The sequence below is a fragment of the Lepus europaeus genome, chromosome 11 (genome assembly GCF_033115175.1).
Source record: "Lepus europaeus isolate LE1 chromosome 11, mLepTim1.pri, whole genome shotgun sequence".
In the NCBI taxonomy this organism is placed as follows: Eukaryota; Metazoa; Chordata; class Mammalia; order Lagomorpha; family Leporidae; genus Lepus; species Lepus europaeus.
Window position 1 is genome coordinate 90328668 of NC_084837.1, and position 19692 is coordinate 90348359.

Here is a 19692-nt window from a genome sequence, read left to right on the forward strand (position 1 = left end):
CCATAGAGAAGCAGAAAGTGCTCCTGAGGCCCATTAGCCTCCGGGGAGGGCGCTCTGCCAGGGCGGGCCATCTGCTGTCCCCGGGCTGACCTGTTTGTCTGCTCTTGTGACCCCAGGGGATGCTGGGACAGCAGACCTCTCAGAGGAGGCTGGCCGGGAGCTCTCCTCACTGCCGCAGCTCCTCCCTTCCTGGTGGTCCATGTCCAGACATTGCACACACGCATGCACACATACACATGGATATGTACAGCCCCTCCCCCCCTCACCTGCACACATACAAGCTTGCAGAGTGGGGCCGTGAAGGAGGGGCTTGTAGATGCAGCCCCCAGGGCTGGGGACATCCGTGGGCCTCCCCTAGGAGATGACAAGCTGTGTGTGGGCCGGAACCAAGCCCTTCTCACTCTGTGCAGTGGCACCCCATCCTCGGCCTGGGCGAATACATGGACATGCCAGGTAGGGCCAGCCCCTCGTCCAGAGGCTGCCATGCCTGGGCTGGGACTTGAGCCAAGGGGGTCTGAAGGCAGAAGTTATTGGTGCCCATGGCAGCCTTATTGGATCCTCAGGAAGTTATGCAGCGCCTCGTGTGTGTGACCCTGGGTTAAAAATCTGAAAGGGGGGAGGGGCGCAGGTGTTTGGTGCAGCGCTTAAGCAAACCACTTGGGTTGCCACGTCCCACACTGGAGTGTCTGGGTTTGAATCCAGGCTGTGCTTCTGATCTCGCTGCCTGCTCCCGTGCACACTGGGGCACATCAAGTAATTGGGTTTCTCTTACCCACATGGGAGACCCGGATAGAGTTTCTAGCTCCAGGCTTCAGCCTGGCTCAGTCCTAGGCTGTCATGGGCATTTGGGGGGAGAACCAACAAATGGAAATGTCTGTCTTTCAAACAAAATAGATTTTAAAAACTAAAGAGAGAGAGAGGAAAAAAAAATACGGTCACAATCCATAAAAAAAGGCAAGAGCAAATATATTTCATTATGCTATTTAATAACACATGTGACTCAGGCCACCGAGGAGGTGGTATAAGGAGAGCCATGTAGGGACGATGGCATGTGAGTGGAGTCTCAAAGATGAGCAGGGGTTTCCCCTGCTGAGACCAAGGGCAAAAGGCACAGGGGCTGGGGAGAGGGCACTGGGCGTGTCCAGGGGAGCCCTCGGCTAAGCTGCAGGTGCTCCAGGATTTGAAGCCCATCCTGCAGCCCCACCCCCTCCGATTGCACCTGCAGCTCTGCCGAGGTCTCAGGGCTCAGAGGGCTAGGGGATGGAGCCCTCCCCTCCCTAGGTGCTTCCAGCCGTGACTTTGAGAACACACTATTCTAATGGCTTTTCCTCCGTCTGGGTCTCACTTCCACTCCTGGGAGCGCCTTAAGTCGCCGACCTCCAACTCTCTGCTCACGCTCTGCTTTGCAAGGAACGTAAACCAGGGTGTGCTGGGCCGTGGGGCGACTGTGCCGTAGACACACACTCATCTCGAAGCCTCTCCCGTGGGCCAGGCCAGGGAGGGGCCCTGCTCTTGCAGACCTGGCCTCTGGCCAGGGCCAGGCCACAGAAGGGCCGAGCCAGCCGCTCCCGAAGGTTCAGGAACATTTTCTTTCTGTCTTCACAGTGTGTCGGGGTGGGGGTGGACTGGGGCAGCAGATTGATGTCCCTAATTACTTTTGGCTCAGGCTGATATTAAGTGTTTGTCTCATTCCCAGAGCCCAACAGCGGATGGCAGGGAAGGTGCCAGGAAGCGGGCTGGGGGGCTGAGTGTGACCATCTGGGACTTGCGGTATCAGTGGGAGAGCAAAGTGGACAGGTCTCAGCTGTGGGTACAGGGCAAGAGGGTGCCCTTTGATGGCTTCCCATGGGATCGGAGGGCTGGGGGGCCCAGGCAAGGTCTTGAGTCTGATCTGGGGCTTCCCTGCAGAGACAACCCAACCAGGCTCTGCCGGCTGTGCCCGCAGGGGCCCCAGCGCAACTCCTGCTTCAGGACGAAGGTGGATTTGGTCTGATTTGATCTTGGTGGCGTTCGGCATTAAGTGAGCATCTGCTTGTGCCCAAGGGTTCCAGTAACAGAAGGCCTGCCCTTGTATGGGGAGGCTAGGCGGCTCACTACACACACGACGGACACTCAGGAAAATGAGCCCAGACCCTCAGAAGTAAATGCAGTGTGTGCGGGGAGACTGTTGGGGGTGGGGCTGCCTGGGGAGAAGTGGGGTGCGTTGGGGTTAGTGCAGAACAGGCAGTCAGGCGTTCCCGGCAGGACAGCAACCCCGCCAAAGGCACAGGTCCAGCAGAGGGGCAAGCCTAGGAAGGGTCTGGGGCAAAGGGGATGCATGGGGCCTGGTGCATCTGCTGCCCAAGGGGTTTAATGAGTCCTGGAGCTGCTCAGGGCACCCCTGGTGCCCTAGCTCCCTCCCAAGCCCCTGTGAGGCTGGATCACACAGCAGCAGATACAGACGTGCCCTGAGTTCAAGTCCAGACCACTGCCTGGGGTGGTCTTGGGCCAGCCCAGCCCTCTGCGGCCCTCTCTCTCCACCTGTTTAACTCACCTGCCAAGCAGGGTGACAATTGCTTCTTAATGCCGCTCATTGCCTTTCCGGTAGTGGCGAGGATGCCGGCCACGCTCTTCCTGTGGCTGTAATTCACACAGGGGTCTCCTTTGAGGCCGGCCTGCGACCTCCTGAGCCCCCCAGGCTTTCCACGGGGCAGGTGCTCACCCATCACCTGCAGTCATCCCTGGCGATGAATCGCACTGTCCCTCGCCAAGGAGCGGCGCCTCCCGGTCCCCATCTCCGCTAGGGGCCCTCGCCACTCTGTGCCCACAGCGGTTCTGCCCAGGTCCAGGGGCATGCCTTTCTCAGGAAGAGAGGTCGCCTTCGGGCGATATCGCTGGGACTCTTACCCCAGCTCCAGGATAGGGCGTGACCCAAGCTAGGAAGGATCCCCCGCACCGGGCGCACCTGTATCGCCCCCGCCTCGGCTTCAGGAGCGGCGCCACACGCTGGCCTTCGGGCGAGCGACTCGCTGCAAACGGGCGCTCACGCGAGCCGGCCTGGCCACTCGCGCCCCAGTTCTGCGCGGCCGCGTGCGGGTGCGGCCGCGGCTCCGGGACCCGCGGCTCCCATCCGGCAGGGGGCGAGCCCCGCAGTCCTGCCGGCCCGCGCTGTCCCGCGTGCTACTTGGCACGCGTCCCCGGGCCGCGGGCACCGGCAGGTGCGAGTAGCCAGCTTCGCCCAGGCGCGTGGCGGCCGCGGGCCCGAAAGGGTTAAGGCCACGGGCCCAGGCTCCAGCCCCAAGCCCCGGGCGCGGCAGTGGCCGGCGGCCGGCGGTCGAGCTGGGAGGCGCGGGGCACGGCGGCGGGCGGGCGGGCTGCGCTTCCTCCTCCTCCTCCTCCTCCCTCCGCCTCCGCCTTTGTAGCGAGTTCCCGGCCCCTCTCCTCCCCCGCCCCCAGCCCGGGCCCGCTCGCTCGCTCCCTTTCTTCCTGCCTCGCCTTCCTGCGGCGAAGGAGGCTCATTTATTATAAATGCACATTCGGGGCTGACATCAGCGCCGACGAGCGGTCCCTGCGCGCTGCCCGCTCGGCCCAGTCGCCGGCGGGGCGCAGGGAGCGCACCGGACCCTTCCCGCCGCCGCCCGCACCGCCACCGCCACCGCCAACCGCGCCCCCGCACCGCCGCCCGCTTCCTGCATGACTGTCACAAAGGTAAGCGTCGCTCGCCCGCCCGCCCGGGACCGCCGGCGCCTGCAGCCCCCGGCCTGGGCTGCGGGGGGCGCGGGGGTGTGGGCGCGGGCTGGGGGCCAGGGCCCGGCGCGGTGCGCCTCCCGCGCTTCCCGGGTCGCTCGAGTCGCTCCAGCCCCCCAGTACTGCGGAGGCGAAAAGAGGACGCGGCTCTGGCAGCCCTGGGGGGGCTGGACCGCGTCCCTCCGGCTCCCGGCCCGGCCCGGGGACTGCATTTTTAACCCTTGTTTGGATGCTGCAGTTTTAACCCCTGGCGAGCTGTGCTGGGCGGACCGCTCGTGGCGTCCCTCGGGGCAGCGCGCCGCGGGGAACGTCGCTGGCCAAGATTGGGGCCGAGCAGAGGGGTGGGGGGCCGCCCGAAAGAGAGCAACCGCGCCTCACCTGCCGGCTTCGGCCGCCCAACCCGGGAGCGCCAGTCTGGCTCGTTCGCACGCAGCGCCGCGGGACCCGCGCTGCCCATCCCAGAGGTTCTGCGGTGGCCGGCTTGGCGACCTGGGCAGGGGGACCTCTCGGCAGGCCCCGTGGTGGAGCAAGGAAGTGGGCCTGGTCCAGGGGCCCAGGTTTGTTGTGGAGCTCCCAGGCACGTCCCTGTTGCGGGAAGGAAGGCGTTAAGAGGAAAGTAGTTGGAGTAGTGGAGCAGGTCCTGGAGAGACCAGAGTGCCCTCCCCGGCCTTATCCCAAATCCCCTGGAGAGCCTGGGGAAGGGGGACCCTTCACTTGGGGCCTCCGTGATGAGAGTTTGATCCTAGACATCCTGCTGGTGGTGGCAGACAGCTGGGGGACCCGTGAGAAAAAAATGTAAACTTTTCAGAGGGCTCACAGCCTGACCTTAGCCTTGGGCATGGCCTTGGGACGGTCCAACCGTGCCCCCAAGGCCAGATCCTGCCCTTCCAGGCTGCCCAGCTGGCTCTCAGAACTGAGGAGCTAGATGCCAAGAGGGAGAGGCAGCCCACTGGTGGGCAGAGCCAGGGGCCAGGGGCACAGGTGATGGCCCAGGGGCCGTCCTGCCTCTGCTTGTTCTTGGGTCCACTGGGCTTCTCCACTGCTGTGGTTCCGGGACTTGGAAACACTGTGGCAGATAAACTTGGGGCTGCGGGACTCGGGACTCTGTGGCCGCCACCACGGTGGGTAGGATGCTTAATGTTCTGAAATGATACGGATGCCGTTCAGCTACAAGGGGTCGTGCCCACTCAGGTTATTGCACCCAGAGCTCAAGCAGCTGGGACAGAAGAGTAAGGGCAGGGGGGATGTGGCATTTGTAACAATGGCATTGAGGCTTGAGTTGGCGCCTCCCCTGTGTTTCCTTAAGCACTGGATCGGAATGCCAGCAGCCTTGCTTCCCAGGAGGGCTACCAGGAAGGTGTGTCCAGCCCTGGGGAACTGGGGGAGCAGCCCGGGCTCAGAGAGGTGAGGTGGCTGCCTGAGGTCCCACAGCAGGTGCACCTGCAGCGCTCAGAGGGCTCTCAGGGCAGCCTCCACCGCCGAGCACCTGGAGACTCGGGGACTCTCCTGGTGGAGGGGGCCACAGCTTGGAGGCCTGGCCCAGAGGCAGGCGTGGGACGACGGGGAGTCCAAGAAGGCCGACTTGTCAGTTAAGCCCACTGGCAGGCCCTTGCCTGCTGGTCCCTGGCCCATTATTCACTAACGTTCCCCTCCCCCAACAAGTCTCACCTCCTGCTCTATCCAATGTTGGCTTCCTCTAAGCCAGCTTAGAGGATTAAATACAATCCCCCACTTTAACCCTGTCTCCACTCCGCTGGCTGCCCTGAGTAGCAGCTGGCGAGGGCTGGGGACCCTGCTGTGCCCAGGAGCCCGGGGAAGAGGCTGCTGTCCCCAGGAAAGCTGGCCTCCAGTCCTCAGCCCGCCCCCAGCCCAGGCTGTGTGACCACAGATCGCTCACTTCTCTCCTTCCTTGGGCCTCTGCTTTTGCACCTGTAGCAGGCAGGAATCAGTTCCCATGATCCCGGGAGCGCAGTGCTGGCAAGGAACTCCGTTCTGGCGGAGACTGGGGGGCTCTTTGTTCTTGGGGTGCTCTGGTTACAAGAGAGCTAGCAAGGACAGCCCACAAGGGAGTGTGGGAGCTGGGGGCGGGGGGGAGAGGTTAGAGGATGAGCCCAGGGGCCGTGCCAGATGCAGGGTCAGGGGTGGGCCAGTTGTCTGAGGCTTTGTGGCAGCCCCTCAAAGCAGCGTTCTCGGTGCCAGTGCCGGTGCCGGTGCCAGTGCCGGTGCCGACTGCGGGAGCTCAGAGTCCGGAGAGGCCTGGGGGAGTGGAGAGGCAGCCAGCGGGCAGTTGCTGGTTGCTCAGTTGCACTTCCTGGGCCCATTTCTGCCCATCGCCGCTCTCTCACACTCAGCCCACCCCCTTCCCGTGGTCGTGCAGAGCTGCTGGGGAAGTTGCACGCAAAGCCTGGGCTTTGCAGAGCGACCTCAGGCCCGACTCAGGACGGGGCTGTGGCCACACTGGTCTCCGGACCTTCTAGCTGGATGCTGGTTTTCCTGGTTCAGATGTGTTGGGGTTTATTTTCATTTTATTTGAAAGACGGAGAGACAGAGACAGAGGGCTTCTGTCCGCTGGTTCATTCCCGAAATACACACACAGCAGCAGGGGCTGAGCCAGGTGGAAAGCAGGAGCCAGAAACTCCATCCGGGGCTCCCACGTGCGTGGCAGGGGGCCAGGTACTTGAGCCCTCCATCACCTGTTGCCTCCCAGGGCGCGCATTAGCAGGAAGGAGAGTCAGGACTGCAGCCCAGACACTCTGGTGGGCAGGAGGTGGGGGGCCGCCTGAAGGGGATGTCCTTGGTGGCATCGTTTTTTTAAAAGGTGTATTTATTTATTTGAAAGGCAGAGTGGGGAGAAGCAGAGAGAGAGAGAGAGGTCTTCCATCTGCTGGTTCGCTCCTCAAATGGTCACAACGGTCAGGGCTGGGCCAAGACAAAGCCAGGAGCCAGGAGCTTCTTCCGGGTCTCCTGCACAGGTGCAGGGGCCCAAGCACTTGGGCCATCCTCTGCTGCTTTCCCAGGTGCATTAGCAGACAGCTGGACTGGAAGTGGAGCAGCCAGGACTCGAACCTGCGCCCCTATGGAATGCCGGCACTGCAGGCGGTGGCTTTACCTGCTACGCCACAGCTCTGGCCTCCTTGGTGACATCTTAACCACTGTACCAAATGTCCACCCCTGGTTATGATGTTTTAATTCAATTTTATTATATGCCTTTTAGTAAGTTAATTTCTTCATGGAACAAAGAGGAGAAAAGAGAAGGAACACTGGCAGGAGCAGAGGGCGCGCTGCCTCCCTGTCTTGGCCCAGCAGGCTTGCAGCGGGCCAGTCGGGGCAGAGGGAGCCAGCTTACTTTCCCGTGACAAGCAGCTCCTGACGCTTTCATTCTTCGAGGTCTTGTGTCTGCTTTTTATGATTTTCCCAATTTCATCTGTGCTTCCTCGCTTCTGTTTCTAAACTGCCCTCACACGGGAGGTCAGGGAGCAGAATCCATCAGACATGTGTGTAAAGTACAAGCTAACAGCCTGTAAGACATGCTGGCATTGCGGCACATAGGCACCGGTTCGAGTCCCAGCTGCTCCACTTCCAATCCAGCCTCCTGCTAAGGCACCTGGGAAAGCAGTGGAGGACGGCCCAAGTGCTTGGGCCCCTGCACCCACATGGAAGACCCAGAGGAAGCTCCTGGCTCCTGGTTTTGGACTGGTCCAGCCATAGCCAATGGCAGCCATTTGGGGAGTCAACCAATGGATGGAAGATCTTTCTCAGTCTCCCCACTCCCCGCCCCTGTAACTCTGCCTTTCAAAGAATAAATAAATCAATCCTTGAAAACAATAGGCTATAAGAGAAGCCACACAGTCTAACGCAGGCCCTTGCAAACCTCCTTTCCGCAGTCCAGAGACCCTTTGCAGTGACTTCTTGGTGTTGGCTGTTTGGTAAGCAGAGGAGGCGGGGCTTCGAGGAGGTGGCTTCGTGGGGCGGGTGTTCTCAGGTGTGCCCGGTGATACTGAGTGCTTTTTCCAGACCCCAGGACCAGCAGCCGTGACTTGCCCAGTTTGTCGTCCAAGCTGGCAGCCTTGAACCTGAACCAGCCTTGAACTCATGGCTAGTGCTGTCTCCACCCACCCAGCTGTGACGGAGCCAGCAGGCAGCCTGGGCAGAGGCGAGTGTCCCAGCCCCAGTCCAGTCACCACCCTGTCTCGCCCCGTCTGGCCTGCTGCTGTCTGGATTTTCCTCTGCTGGGCAGGCTTCCACCCTTGGAGGGAAAGCATGGTGCGGGGGGGTCATGTGGGGAGGGAGGAGCCCCGGCTACTCCCCAGGGGCAGTGTGGTGAGGGAGGACTGCGGGGCCCTCGGCCTCTGGTGCCCAGGCCCGGAATCCGGCCTGTTCAGGAGGTGCCTGCAGCCTCCATAGTCTACATCCGGGCACTGCTGTCCCGTCTGGCTCTTGCTACAAGAGGGGTGAGGGAATTGGGAGTCTCCAGGACCAGCAGACACAAGCCAGGCAAAGTCTGATTGGCTGCATGCTGTAGGTGCTCAATAAGTGCAGGCTCTCTCCTTCCAGACAGCTGGAAAAGAGCCCTGCCAGTTTCTTTCTTAGGGCGAGGCCAGGGCGCCTGCGTCCCCTTACCCCAGGGCACTGCCACCTTGGGAGGGATTAGGGGCCTCCCTGGTGCCCCAGGATCACCCCTCACTTGGCCGGCCCTGAGAAGGCGCTACAATCTTGAGCATCGCTGCTGGGGAGCCTGGGTCTGGCTGGACCAGTGGCCTGGCAGCCCCACCATGCAGTGAGTTTTTCCACTTCTCTCCCAGGCCGCCTGGCCGGGGCAGACATGGCCTCAGCCAGTGGCGGCCGCCATGGAGTCTTGGCTGCTGGCACCCGGGGCCGCCTGGATTCTGATGTGGATGTGCCTGGCCCCAGGGTGTGTCTGGTGCCCAGGAGAGGAGAGAATGTGCACATTCCCTCCGTGCCGGGCCCCAGGGGCCCCCATCTCCTTCCCTCTTCTCCGGATCAGCTCCGTTCCGCTCCCCTCCCTTTGCCCTGTGGACCCTGCAGGCTCAGACCCAGGAACCCAGCCCGGTGGTGCTGGTGGCGATGGGGAAGGCGGTGCAGAGCAGCTGGCCCGGGGCAGGCCCTGCCAGGGAAACAGATGCAAATCCAGTGGCTTCCACTTGAAAGGAGCTCTTTGGAATGAGCCTCTCCTTTGTGGCCTGGAGTGTAGGACCAGCTGCAAAGGAGGCTCGAGGAGGGTGGGGGTGGGGTGGGGGAGGAGCCGCCCCCAGCCCTGTGTGCTCCCTCCCCCTCGCTGCCCGCAAAGGCCCCTGGGGGTTCTTGGTAATTGGTTTCTGGCTGGCACCCTCTTTCCACTTAATTAAGGGAGCAATGGGAGGCTCTCGCTGGGCTGCCCTGGATGCGGGCTGCTGCACGGGCTCCTCCCGCACTCCCTGCTCCCCGCTGGGCCCAGGGCAGGGCCCCCTGTTTGCGGATGAATAAACAGTCTTGGAGAGCAGAGGGGACCACGCCCTAGCTAGTGCGCGTGCTTGTCGGAGGCGGGCGGCACGGGCCGATCTCTGAGCTTGGAGCCAGGCTTCCCAGTCGGTCGCCGGGTTGGAGGGTTAGCCCTCATCATGAGTTAACAGCAGCTCTTGAGCAGGCGTCCGGCACACGAGTCCGTGTGCGCTCTGCGCGTGGAGCCCATTTTCCAGAGCAGGAAACTGAGGCTTACTGAGAGGAGGCGGATCCACCGAGGTCACAGATTGAGTGGGTGGGGAGCAGGGGGTTGACGCCTGGGCTGTGTGCCCCCAGGAAATACACTGGTGCCACATCCGGGCCCTGTCTGTTTCTGGGGATCCGGCTTTGTTCAGAGGTTGCTTGTCTCTTATCAGGAGCAGCCTTCTCTTGGGGCGGTCCCTGATGAACAAGGGGTGGGGGGCCAGGGGCTAGGCATCTGGGCTTTGCTGCCAGACAGATGGCTCTGTGTTGTTGCTTGCTGTGTGTTCCTGGGCAAGTTGCCTAACCTCTCTGAACATCTGTTTCTCCATCTATTAATTGGGATTGATAATAGTAGCACTTAACAGGATAATGATTAAGACTAAGCGAGCTGGTTCATGTGATGCTTGGCAGCTCGTGTGAGCTGTTAATATACCAGGAAGATGGAACATGAACAAGCATCCGGGGGTTAGGAAATGAGCAGTGCGCAGACACCCGGGGCTGCACCAGCCTCCATTCCGCCTCGCTGCTGACCTAGTTGGGGGTGAAGAAGTGACTTAGAAGTGACTAAGTGGTAAAGGACGAGGTGGAGGACGCAGGTGACAGGAGGGGCGCTGGAGCCGGCATTGTGATTAAGCCTCCAGCTTGCAGCACCAGCATCCTGTCTATGAGTGCAGGTTTGATTCCCGGCTGCTCTGCTTCTGATCCCACTCCCTGCGAATGCACCTGGGAAAGCAGCAGAGGGTGGCCCAAGTGCTTGGACCCCTGCACCCACGTGGGAGACCCAGAAGCAGCTCCTGGCTCCTGGCTTCAACCTGGCCCAGCCCTGGCTGTTGTGGCCATTTGGGGAGTGAACCGGCAGATGGAAGACCTCTATTCCTCTGTCTTTATCTCCCTCTCTCTCCCCCCCTCTCCTTCTCTCCTCTCTCTATCACTCTGCCTTTCAAATAAGTAAAAATAAATCTTTCTTAAAAAAGAAAGAGAGGCGGGGAGCTGGGGAGAGGGGAGTGGCAGAGGGAGCAGGATGGTGGATATGCAGGTAGAACAACTCCGCACTTTTGTGAGCCATCCAGGGCTCCACGGACAGTACCTATGGCGGAAGTGACTGGTTCTTCCAGGCTTCAGCCAAGCTGGGTGGGGGCTGTGCTGTTGTTAGAGGTCGCGAACCATGGTCACACAGGCACTCAGGGGCTCAGCCTCTCCAGCCAGGCGGTGGGAATGGCCCTGAGCAGGGGGACTTGGAGGTGGAAGACCCAGGCCTTGCTCTTGCCCCTGCTCCTAGCTGTGTGCCCTGGGGCTGGTCCCCGCATGTCTCTGAGCCTCTGTTTCTCACCTGTAAACCCAGGGCGAGTCTTCCACCCCCCCTAACGTGCTGTGATGTGTGAGTAGTCCAGAAAGTAGCCCGGAAAACACCTTGCAGACGTCAGCATAGGAGGGGTTCTTGTCTAATTCGCACTCCCTACTCCCAGCACCCCAGTGTTTCGTGGCCCTGAGGCCAAGGCCATTCCACCCAGCGGCTGGCCCCCTCCCCACCCTGCTGCAGGCCTGACTTCGGCACTGACTCATGCGCTGTGGGTGGAAGAGAAATATGCATCACTCCCCACAGCCTCTATCTGCTTCCTCCTGTCGAGCTAGTTGAGTATAGATGGAAAGTCACTCTTCTCTCTCCCGGCTCTGCGCTGCTCTGGGCTGCTTTCACGGCTTGGGACAAGTCTTCTGGCCGCAGAAGGGTGCCATCCCGCTCGGGGTGGAAAACGGGCTGAGCCTACTCCTGAGCCAGGCTGTGTGGCCCCTGGCCCCCTGCAGGCCAGAGCTCCCCGGAAGGTGGGGAGGTGGGGCCCAAAGGCCTTGACCTTTGCTCCCGTGGCCTCTGTGCCCTTGGGGCTCAGTCCTGCTTTGCCTGGGGGTGCACTTGAGCGCTCACAGCTCTAGAGCTTCCAGGACCTGGACCCCCGATGGAGAGAACGGCGCTCAGGGGTGGGGAGGACGGGATCCCGAGTTGTTGTGGAGCTCCTGTCGGAACGGCCACCTACGGCCTCTAGGGCGAGAGATGCGTGTGCGAATGCACCCACGAGGAAATTTGCAGTCCCCAGAAATGTGGGATCTGGGTGGGGGAAGGGGATTTCTGGTCCCCCGAGGAGCCGACAGATAGCATTTATTGTCGCAGATCTGTCTCCTGAGGACCCCTCTGTCGTGGGGGAGTCTGGGAGCCACCGGGGTGCTGTGGGTGGCTCTCCCTGCTGCGGCCCTTTCTCTGGTTTCCCAGCCGCGGGCGCAGGTGGCGCAGGTGGGCCCTCGTGCTGCTTCCTGGCGAGTTCCTGAACTTGGCCCGTGGCTCCCTGGCTCACCTGCGCGCTGGCCAAGGCCTGGGACAGCATCTACCTGTCTCAGAGCCTTCCGCAGCGCTCAGCCAATGGCTGTGCAGGGCAGGGAGAGTGCGCCACGGACTGCGGGGTAGCAGTGTGGACAGACACGATTCGGAGGGGGTGGAGCAAGCCTCGGCCTTCCTGGCCAATGCTGTGTGGCCTGTGGCCAGGACCTTGGCCTCCTGGCCCCGGCACTGCTGAGCCACAGGGCACTCTGGGGAGGTCTGGGGCCGGCATAGCCCCAGCAGGGGTGTCCGGGTTGGGGGACAGGGAGGATATGGCTCAGTGGGGATGGGGCGCCCATCCCCCCAGTCAACCACAGGCTCTGTTGGGGGGCGGGGAGGTGAGATTCAATTCCGTGGGTTTGCCTGGGCCGCCAGTTCTCACCTGATGTTGGCAGGCCAATGACTAATTCAAAAGTGGAGAGCGAGGGAAAGTTCTAGAAAGGAGATGCTGGGTACTTGGCCTAGATGGGAGGGGCCCCCAGTGTGGAGGGGCTTGGCTCCCCCAGGGCCCGGCTCAGGACTGCCACAGAGGCAGGAGGGACAACCCGGAGCTCTGCGCACAGGGCCAGGCTGATTCCCGAGGCCTGGCAGCCTCCGGGCCTACGTGCCCGGCTGCCACCCCGGCGCCCGCAGTGGCCCGTGACCCCGCTGTCCCTCCTGGCACACGGAGCCGAGGGCAATCTCGCCCGCCTTTGTCTCAGAGAACCCGGGAGCCTCGGTTGCTAAGAGCTCTCCTTGGGCCAAGGTCTTATCGCAGCTTGTGGAAGTTTCGGGCCAAGGTTTTCCGGGGACTCCAGCTTAGAAAGAGGGAGGAGTAGGTGCTTGGGAGCCGCAAACAGAGCTGCTCTCTGTGGCCATCTGGCCGGCCGGGGAGAACCACAGGGCCCGGGACCCTGGCATTGGGAAGTGGTGGGAACCACAGTGCTGTCCTGGGCCCATGCACCACGCTGTGCACTGCACAAGTGTCTCATGGAGTCCCCATCACACAGCTGTGACCCCGAGTGAAGAAACCGGACCTCAGAGAGGTCGGCCGCAGCCCAGGGTTCACCCAGCAGGGAAAGGCGGATGGGACCCAACTCCAAGACTGATTGCAGAGGCGGGGCGGCCTCTGGCCTGGGGAGGGGTACAGCAGATGGTGCCCTCCCAGCTCACGGAGCCTAGAACCCACCAGAGAGTTCAGCTGCTCCGGGCCTCTTAGATGCTGTTAAAGTAGAGCCCAAGGGAGGGCCGATGGCAGCGCCTTCCGTGGCTTCCATCGATGGGGCCCTGGCCGCTGTGGTCTATAAGTGATGAGACTCAGGAGAGGCGTCCGGAGGGGAAACAGAGGCAGGAGGAGAGAGCTGGGGCCTGAGAGTGATCCGAGGCTGCCAGGGAGGCGGGATGCGTGCAGAGGACGGCTGGTCTTCCTCTGGGACCCTGTCCCCCGCCCCTGGCTGCCCCAGTCCTCACCGATGACCTGGCCCAGCCCCAGTGTGATGCAGCGAGGTCCTAGGCATTTGCTGAGAGCTTGAAATAAAGCTGAGTTGGCGCTGTGGCTCAATAGGCTAATCCTCCGCCTGCAGCGCCGGCACACCGGGTTCTAGTACCAGTCGGGGCGCCGGATTCTGTCCCGGTTGCCCCTCTTCCAGTCCAGCTCTGCTGTGGCCCGGGAAGGCAGTGGAGGATGGCCCAGGTTCTTGGGCCCTGCACCCACATGGGGGACCAGGAGGAAGCACCTGGCTGCTGGCTTCGGATAGGCACAGCGCCAGCCGTAGTGAACCAACGGAAGACCTTTCTCTCTGTCTCTCTCTCTCACTAACTCTGTCAAATGGAAAGAAAGAAAGAAAGATAAAAGAAACAAGGCTGGGGAGGCAGGCAGGGGCCAGGGAGCTGTGGATGCGCGGATTGGAGTGGAAGCCAGGGTGCGAGTCGCCCTGTGTCTCTGAGGAAGTCGCTCAGCCTGGATCAGGGTGTGTGCATGGCGGTGGATTTGCAGACGCCAGCCCTTGGCACACAAAGGGAGTTTTGTGAGTCGGCGTCTGTCTTGGGTGTACCTGTGCATATCCCACCTCCTGTAGCAGGAGAGCCCTCTCCGGTGTTCCCAGGGATGGGGAGAACCTTCTGGAAGGCCGGTGGTGACAGGAACGTGCACTTGCGTGAAGCTGTATCAGGCCGCACACTTGAGGCTGGAGCGCTGCAGGCCTGACCCCGTTCAGCTTTCTGGTTCAAGCTGCATCTCTCTCTGCCCATTCACTCATTCATGCCCTCATTCATTCGTTCCCTGTGCCAGCACTGGGGTGTGCTCCGGGCAGCCCTGGCCCACGACGTGAAGGAGATGCGGGTCACTGTGCTGCCCATGGCTGGCTTGCTTTCACACGTGGCCGTCCCTGTTTTGAAATTCTTCGCCCTTGTTGAAAACGGAGACTTTCTCTAGCCGTGCCTCTCTGGCCTCCTTGTCTGAGAACAGGGGATCTGGATTTCCTCAAAGCTGAGCTTTGTCCAGAGGGGAGCCCCAATCTTCGGCCACTCTCGGACCCTGGGATACTGAGTTGGAACAGTAAGACCTCGTGCAGGCGTGAGAGGGGCACAGAACAGGTCCCGGGCAGTGATGGCAAAGAACCCCGAGGGAGCTCAGTTGACAAGGGGCTATCCTCGGGGGTGGAGGGGGAGGATGGTCAAGGAAAGCTTCCTGGAGGAGGTGGCATGTGAACCATCTTGAGAAAGTTGAGAGAAGAGAAGGGGGCTGGAGAGAAGGCAAAAAAAGCATTGAGGAGCTGGAAGGAGCACTTAGGGAGGGAGCAGGCTAACTGGAGCAGAGACGCAGGGCGGGGCTGGCTGGGGAAGCACCGGAAATGACAGGCTGAGAGAAGCCTGCCTTGGAGTGGTCTGGATCCCAGGAAGGAAAGGGAGTGTCTGGGGGACACTCTGAGGGGCTGCCCGCCAGACCCCGCCGGCCCCAGCGGATCGCAGGTGCACCTGGCCCACACCCTCTTCCTGGCCCTGTGGGAACCTGCGGCTGGGACTGAAGCCCCCAGAGCAGACCATTCCCTCTCATTTCTGAGAACAGCCAGTGGGGCGGAGGTGGGGGTGGAGAACCTGCCCAGTTCTCGGCAGGTGCTGGCCCTGGGGAGCAGGGAGGGCGGCGGGGCCTGTGTGCCAGGTCTCCCACGGCCCCAGTGAGAGTGGAGGGGGCTCGATTCTGAGTCCGAAGCAGGAGATCAAAAGCCAGTGTGTTTGTTTCCGTCTCCTGAAATATTTATGCCGGAAGACGGGAAAGGGGCTCTGTGTATCGAGCTGATCCTCCAGGGGCCGGGGCCCCTTCCCGGCTCTGAGAGCCAGCAGGCAGAGAGACGGCCTTTCTGTGGGTTTGAGGCCAGCCTGCATGCAGGCGCTCACAGAGTGGGATTTGGGGGGGGGGGGGCAGGGGGAGGGAGTGTCCTCCCAGCCCCTGCCTCCAGTCCCAAGCAGGCCTCCGCACACACTTTTCCCGGCCACGCCGATTGATAACCACAGAAATCTCAGCCTGCTTTCTGTTCCCAGCTCCACCTCTCACGATGCTGTGTGATCTTGGGCAAGCTGCTGAGCCTCTCTGGGTCTTTATTGCCAGCCCTTACTAAGAGGGAGGTATCTGTCCAGTTCCTCTGCCCCTTTATAGTGTTTGGAGATCAGACGGGCTGTGGAGTGAGCTTGCTCCAAGGCGGTGAAGTCAGCGTAGGAGCCGTTGCACCACCCCAGGGTCCCCACCGCGCAGCCATCAAGGCCGGGGAACCGGCTGAGACGGTGGCCCAGCCGCAGCCTCAGCTGTGACTTGTGGGGCAGACCACAGGGAGCGTCCCCATGACCCAGGCCCCACACCCCGCAGCAGGGCCTGGGACAAAGGGGCCCCTTCCCCTCCTTCCTCGCCGGAATGAGCCTCCTGTCCCCTGCGCCTGAGAACGCCGGCCGGATTTCCTCCCAGGAAGAGGACGCGGGTGTCCGGTTTACATCCCCCCCCAGCCCGGAGTCGCGGCACGGAGGAGCAAGCAGCACCGCCCCTGACCGTGGGGCTGGTCGCCGGGCACCATGCCCTGAGCCACGTGGCAGGCCTGGGATCGTCTCCTGTGCACACGTAGGCGCCTGGGGCCCCCTGCCCTCTGCTCGGCCCCCCAGGCAGGGCTCCAAGGCTTGTCCCCGAGCTGGGCTCCCATCACAGCTCTGAGTCGGCCGGCTCCTCCTGTTTCCCACGCAAGCAGCGGAGTTAACAAGTTACAGCCCTGGAACGAGCACCTCTTAAAAGAACTGCCCTTTGTTAAACACCTGCTCCACGCCAGGTGCTGCGCTGGCTCGGGGGACGCACAGAGGGGACCCCACTTCCCCATCTTGAGCGATCCCTGTGAAGTGATCCCCACAGCCTGAGCGCCCGCCCTGCCGGCCTTGGGAACACTGGAGAGAGGCAGGCTTTGAACTTGACTTTGGGAGGAAGTGCGATTTGGGGAAGGCGGGGCAGAGCAGCATGGGTAAAGGCCAGGGTGCCCTGGGACGTCTCACAGCCAGTGAGGTTTGGGGGTGGAGGGTCAGGAGCTGGGGAGCAGGGGGCGGCTGAAGGGGGGGGGGGTGCCGGGGCGGGTCGCCCGCGAGGGCTGTGCCTGGCAGGCTCAGGAGAGGAGCAAGAGGTGCTCACGTCATGGATTCCAAGCTGTAGATGCTGCACTATCGTGTACTGTGGCAGCGTCTGTCCAGGCCGTGGACCCCTCAATGCCAGGGAGCAGAGCAGGAGCCCCCGCCCTGTGGGACCATGGAGCACGGCGGGTTGGTGAGGACGCAGGGCTGGGCAGGGGAGTGAGAGAGGGATGGATCCCATGGACTACTTCTGAGGAGGGACCTACCTGAAGGCCCTCATCTGGGAGTGGGGGCCGGGAAGGGGGGTATGGAGAGGAAGATAGGTCTGCCTCCCAGGAGACCGAGCACCAATGCCTGTTGACTGCTGAGAGCCACCCGAGGAGGACAAAGAGAAGGGGGATGAGGCTCGAGGGCCGGAGCCGCGCAACCACATTGAGCTGACGAGGGTCTGAGCAGTGGGCACCGGGAAGGTGAATCAGGCTGTAGGAGGAGGGGGCCTATTGCAGATGGCAGGCTCCTGAGGAGGAACTGGATCCACAGAGGGTCCCACAGAGGGGTCCCACACCCGCAGGCCGGGACCTGAGCGGCGAGCGCGAAGCTCACATGTGCCTCCTGCCCATCTGGAGGGGCTGCAAACTGGGCCGCGTCCGCCCGCGTGGCCCCGTCCGTCCTCCGGGGGCCGCCCTCCCTGCCAGCCTCACCTCATTAGTATTTTGAGCTGAAGCATCTTCCTTTTTTTTTTTTTTTTTCCCCTGCAGGGAACCAGTGCCCTGCTCATTTCAAATTGAGTTAAACCAGCGAGCAATTAAGAGGCCCAGCCCCGTGGGTCGAGGAGAAGGACAGAAAGGAGTGGCCTCGCCCTTTGCCATGCGGCTGGGTGCAGCTTTTCTGGGCTGGCAGGGAGGGAGATGCCCTGGGACTTAAATTCATCCTAACAGAAGCCTAACGACTTAGAGACCTGCAGGCTTCCCCGCCTGGGGGCCGTGGGAACTGTGCCACAGCAGCTCACATCATCCAGTCCTTTCTTATGTATTGTTCACATTTGTTGGAAAGACAGAGTGACAGCAAGAGAGAGACAGACAGAGGTCTTCCATACTCTGGTTTACTCCCCAAATAGCCACAGCACCCAGGGCTGGGCCAGGGCGAAGCCATGAACCTGGCGCCCCATCCGGGTCTCCTGTGTGGGTGGCAGGGACCCGAGTACCAGGCCATCATTCACTGGATCAGCAGTGGCACAGCCGGGACTCAAACTGGGATGGCAGCTTTGGAAGTGGTGGCTTAGCCCACTGTGCCACAATGCCAGCCCCTCTTTTTTCCTTCCTCCCTCCCTTCCTCCCTCTCTCTCTCTCTCTCTCTCTCTCTCTCTCTCATTCTTTTTAATATATATTTATTTGAAAAGCAGAGAGAAAGAGAGATCTCCCACCTATTGGTTCACTCCCCCTATGGCCACAACAGCCAGGCCAAAGCCAAAGCCAGGAACTCCATCTGGGCCTCCTGTGTGGGTGGCAGGGACTCAAGCACTTGGGCCGTCCCCTGCCGCCTCCCAGGCACAGCAGCAGGGAGCTGGATCAGAAGTGGAGACACGGGGACTCATACCAGGACTTCTTCCGCTATGAGATGAGGGCGTTTTTTGGTAGGCAGAGTTAGACAGTGTGAGAGAGAGACAGAGAGAAAGGTCTTCCTTCCGTTGGTTCACCCCCCAAATGGCTGCTGTGGCCGGCGCGCTGCACCGATCTGAAGCCAGGAGCCAGGTGCTTCTTCCTGGTCTCCCATGCGGGTGCAGCGCCCAGGGACCTGGGCCATCCTCCACTGCCTTCCCGGGCCACAGCAGAGAGCTGGACTGGAAGAGGAGCAACCAGGACAGAATTGGTGCCCCGACGAGGACTAGAACACGGGGTGCTGACACCGCAGGTGGAGGATTAGCCTAGTGAGCCGCCGCGCCGGCCTAGGTGCAGGCGTTCTACACAGTGGCTTCACCTGCAGCACCACGGTGCGCGCCCTATCCTGTTGATCGTTTCAATACCTGGGAAATATAGGCAGGTGGGGACTGCTGTTATGTCCATTTTACAGGTCAGGAAACAGAGACTCAGAGGTTAACATGTGAAACTGGTAGACGGAGGCGGGACCGGGTTAAGCCCGTGCCCTGACCTCCTGCAGTTTCGCCTCTCAGAACCATTGCCTTTGGAGAGCTGTGCCTCGCATCGCAGATAAAGAGGAGGGAAGGAAGGCAGAGACCACACAAGACCTCCCCACCGCTCGGGGACACAGCGAGGGCAGAGGGGAAGCCTGGGCACAAGGCAGCTGTCCAGGCAGAGGTTCGCGTTGGCCATGTGGCAGCCATGAGGTCAGGCGAGGAAGGCAGGGCGTAGGGTTGACAAAGAAGATGGGTGCAGTGGCGAAGCTGGTGGAAGACGCGGCTCCTGGCCACACTGTCCATGCCACGGGCAACCCGGGAGGAAGGGGTGGTGCTGGTCCTCTTGGCCTGCATTGCAGGTCCGGACCCCTCCCCTAGCCAGGTCATCCACCTGTCCCACAGAGTCGGCTCGGTTTCAGAAAATCAGACCCACGGAGGCCGGAGTTAGCTGTGCTGGCTCCCGGGGCGCTGAGCTGGGTGCCAGGCCCCACAACGCTGGGTTTAGGCTTTGAGCATCGGGAAGGCCTCCTAGAACTCAAGCGGCAGGTTCTGCCCGCTGTTCCTGTTGTGCACGGACAAGCGTTTCCTCTTACGGCAGCCTCCCGGGGCCAGTTATCCAAGGCCAGCACTCCGGCCCTCCCTGGACAGCACTCTGCTTTCTACAGAGGCCTTGACCTTGGAGCAGCCCGGGGAGATGAGTGTCCCATGGAGCCAAGTCCCTGGTGCCCCCAGGGCTCCCTGGCTGCAGACCCCGCCCCTCTGCTTCCGTCTCCCTCCCGTAACTCTGCAGCACGCCTGCCTCTGCTCCATCCCCTCCCCTCCCCTCCCTGTGCCGTGCCCTCGGCTGAGCACCAAGGGGCTGATCTGCTGACCTGGTTTCTGGACATGGGGTATGTGTGTGTGTGTGTGTGTGTGTGAGTCTGGCCAGAAGAGTTTCTATCGGGAGCAGACCACCTGGAGGCTGGGAGGGAAGCCGGGGTGGGGGGAGGAGCCACAGCACTGTCCCAGATGCCGGCTCAAGCCGAGCCTGGGGGCTGGGGTTTAGGGGACCTCCTGGCCTACACTGCTGGAGCCTGCCCCCCATCCTTTGGCGTCCCACTGCTCAGGCCACTCAGCTGGGCAGGTGGTACCTTCCCTCTCTGGCCACCGTGTGCCCCCTCGGCCCCCACCCAGACTGGCACCA

General features: G+C 61.8%; 1 protein-coding gene across 1 annotated transcript in view; it reads left to right on the plus strand.

Annotated features, from left to right (window-relative positions):
• Positions 1-3622: 3622 nt before the first annotated feature.
• The window catches only part of CORO2B (coronin 2B), a 125408-nt gene continuing 109338 nt past the window's right edge, over positions 3623-19692 (plus strand). Inside the window, exon 1 of the mRNA XM_062204816.1 lies at positions 3623-3687. Within this exon, the coding sequence (XP_062060800.1) occupies positions 3673-3687 (15 nt within the window). The 5' untranslated portion in view covers positions 3623-3672. The remainder of the gene's footprint in view (positions 3688-19692) is intronic.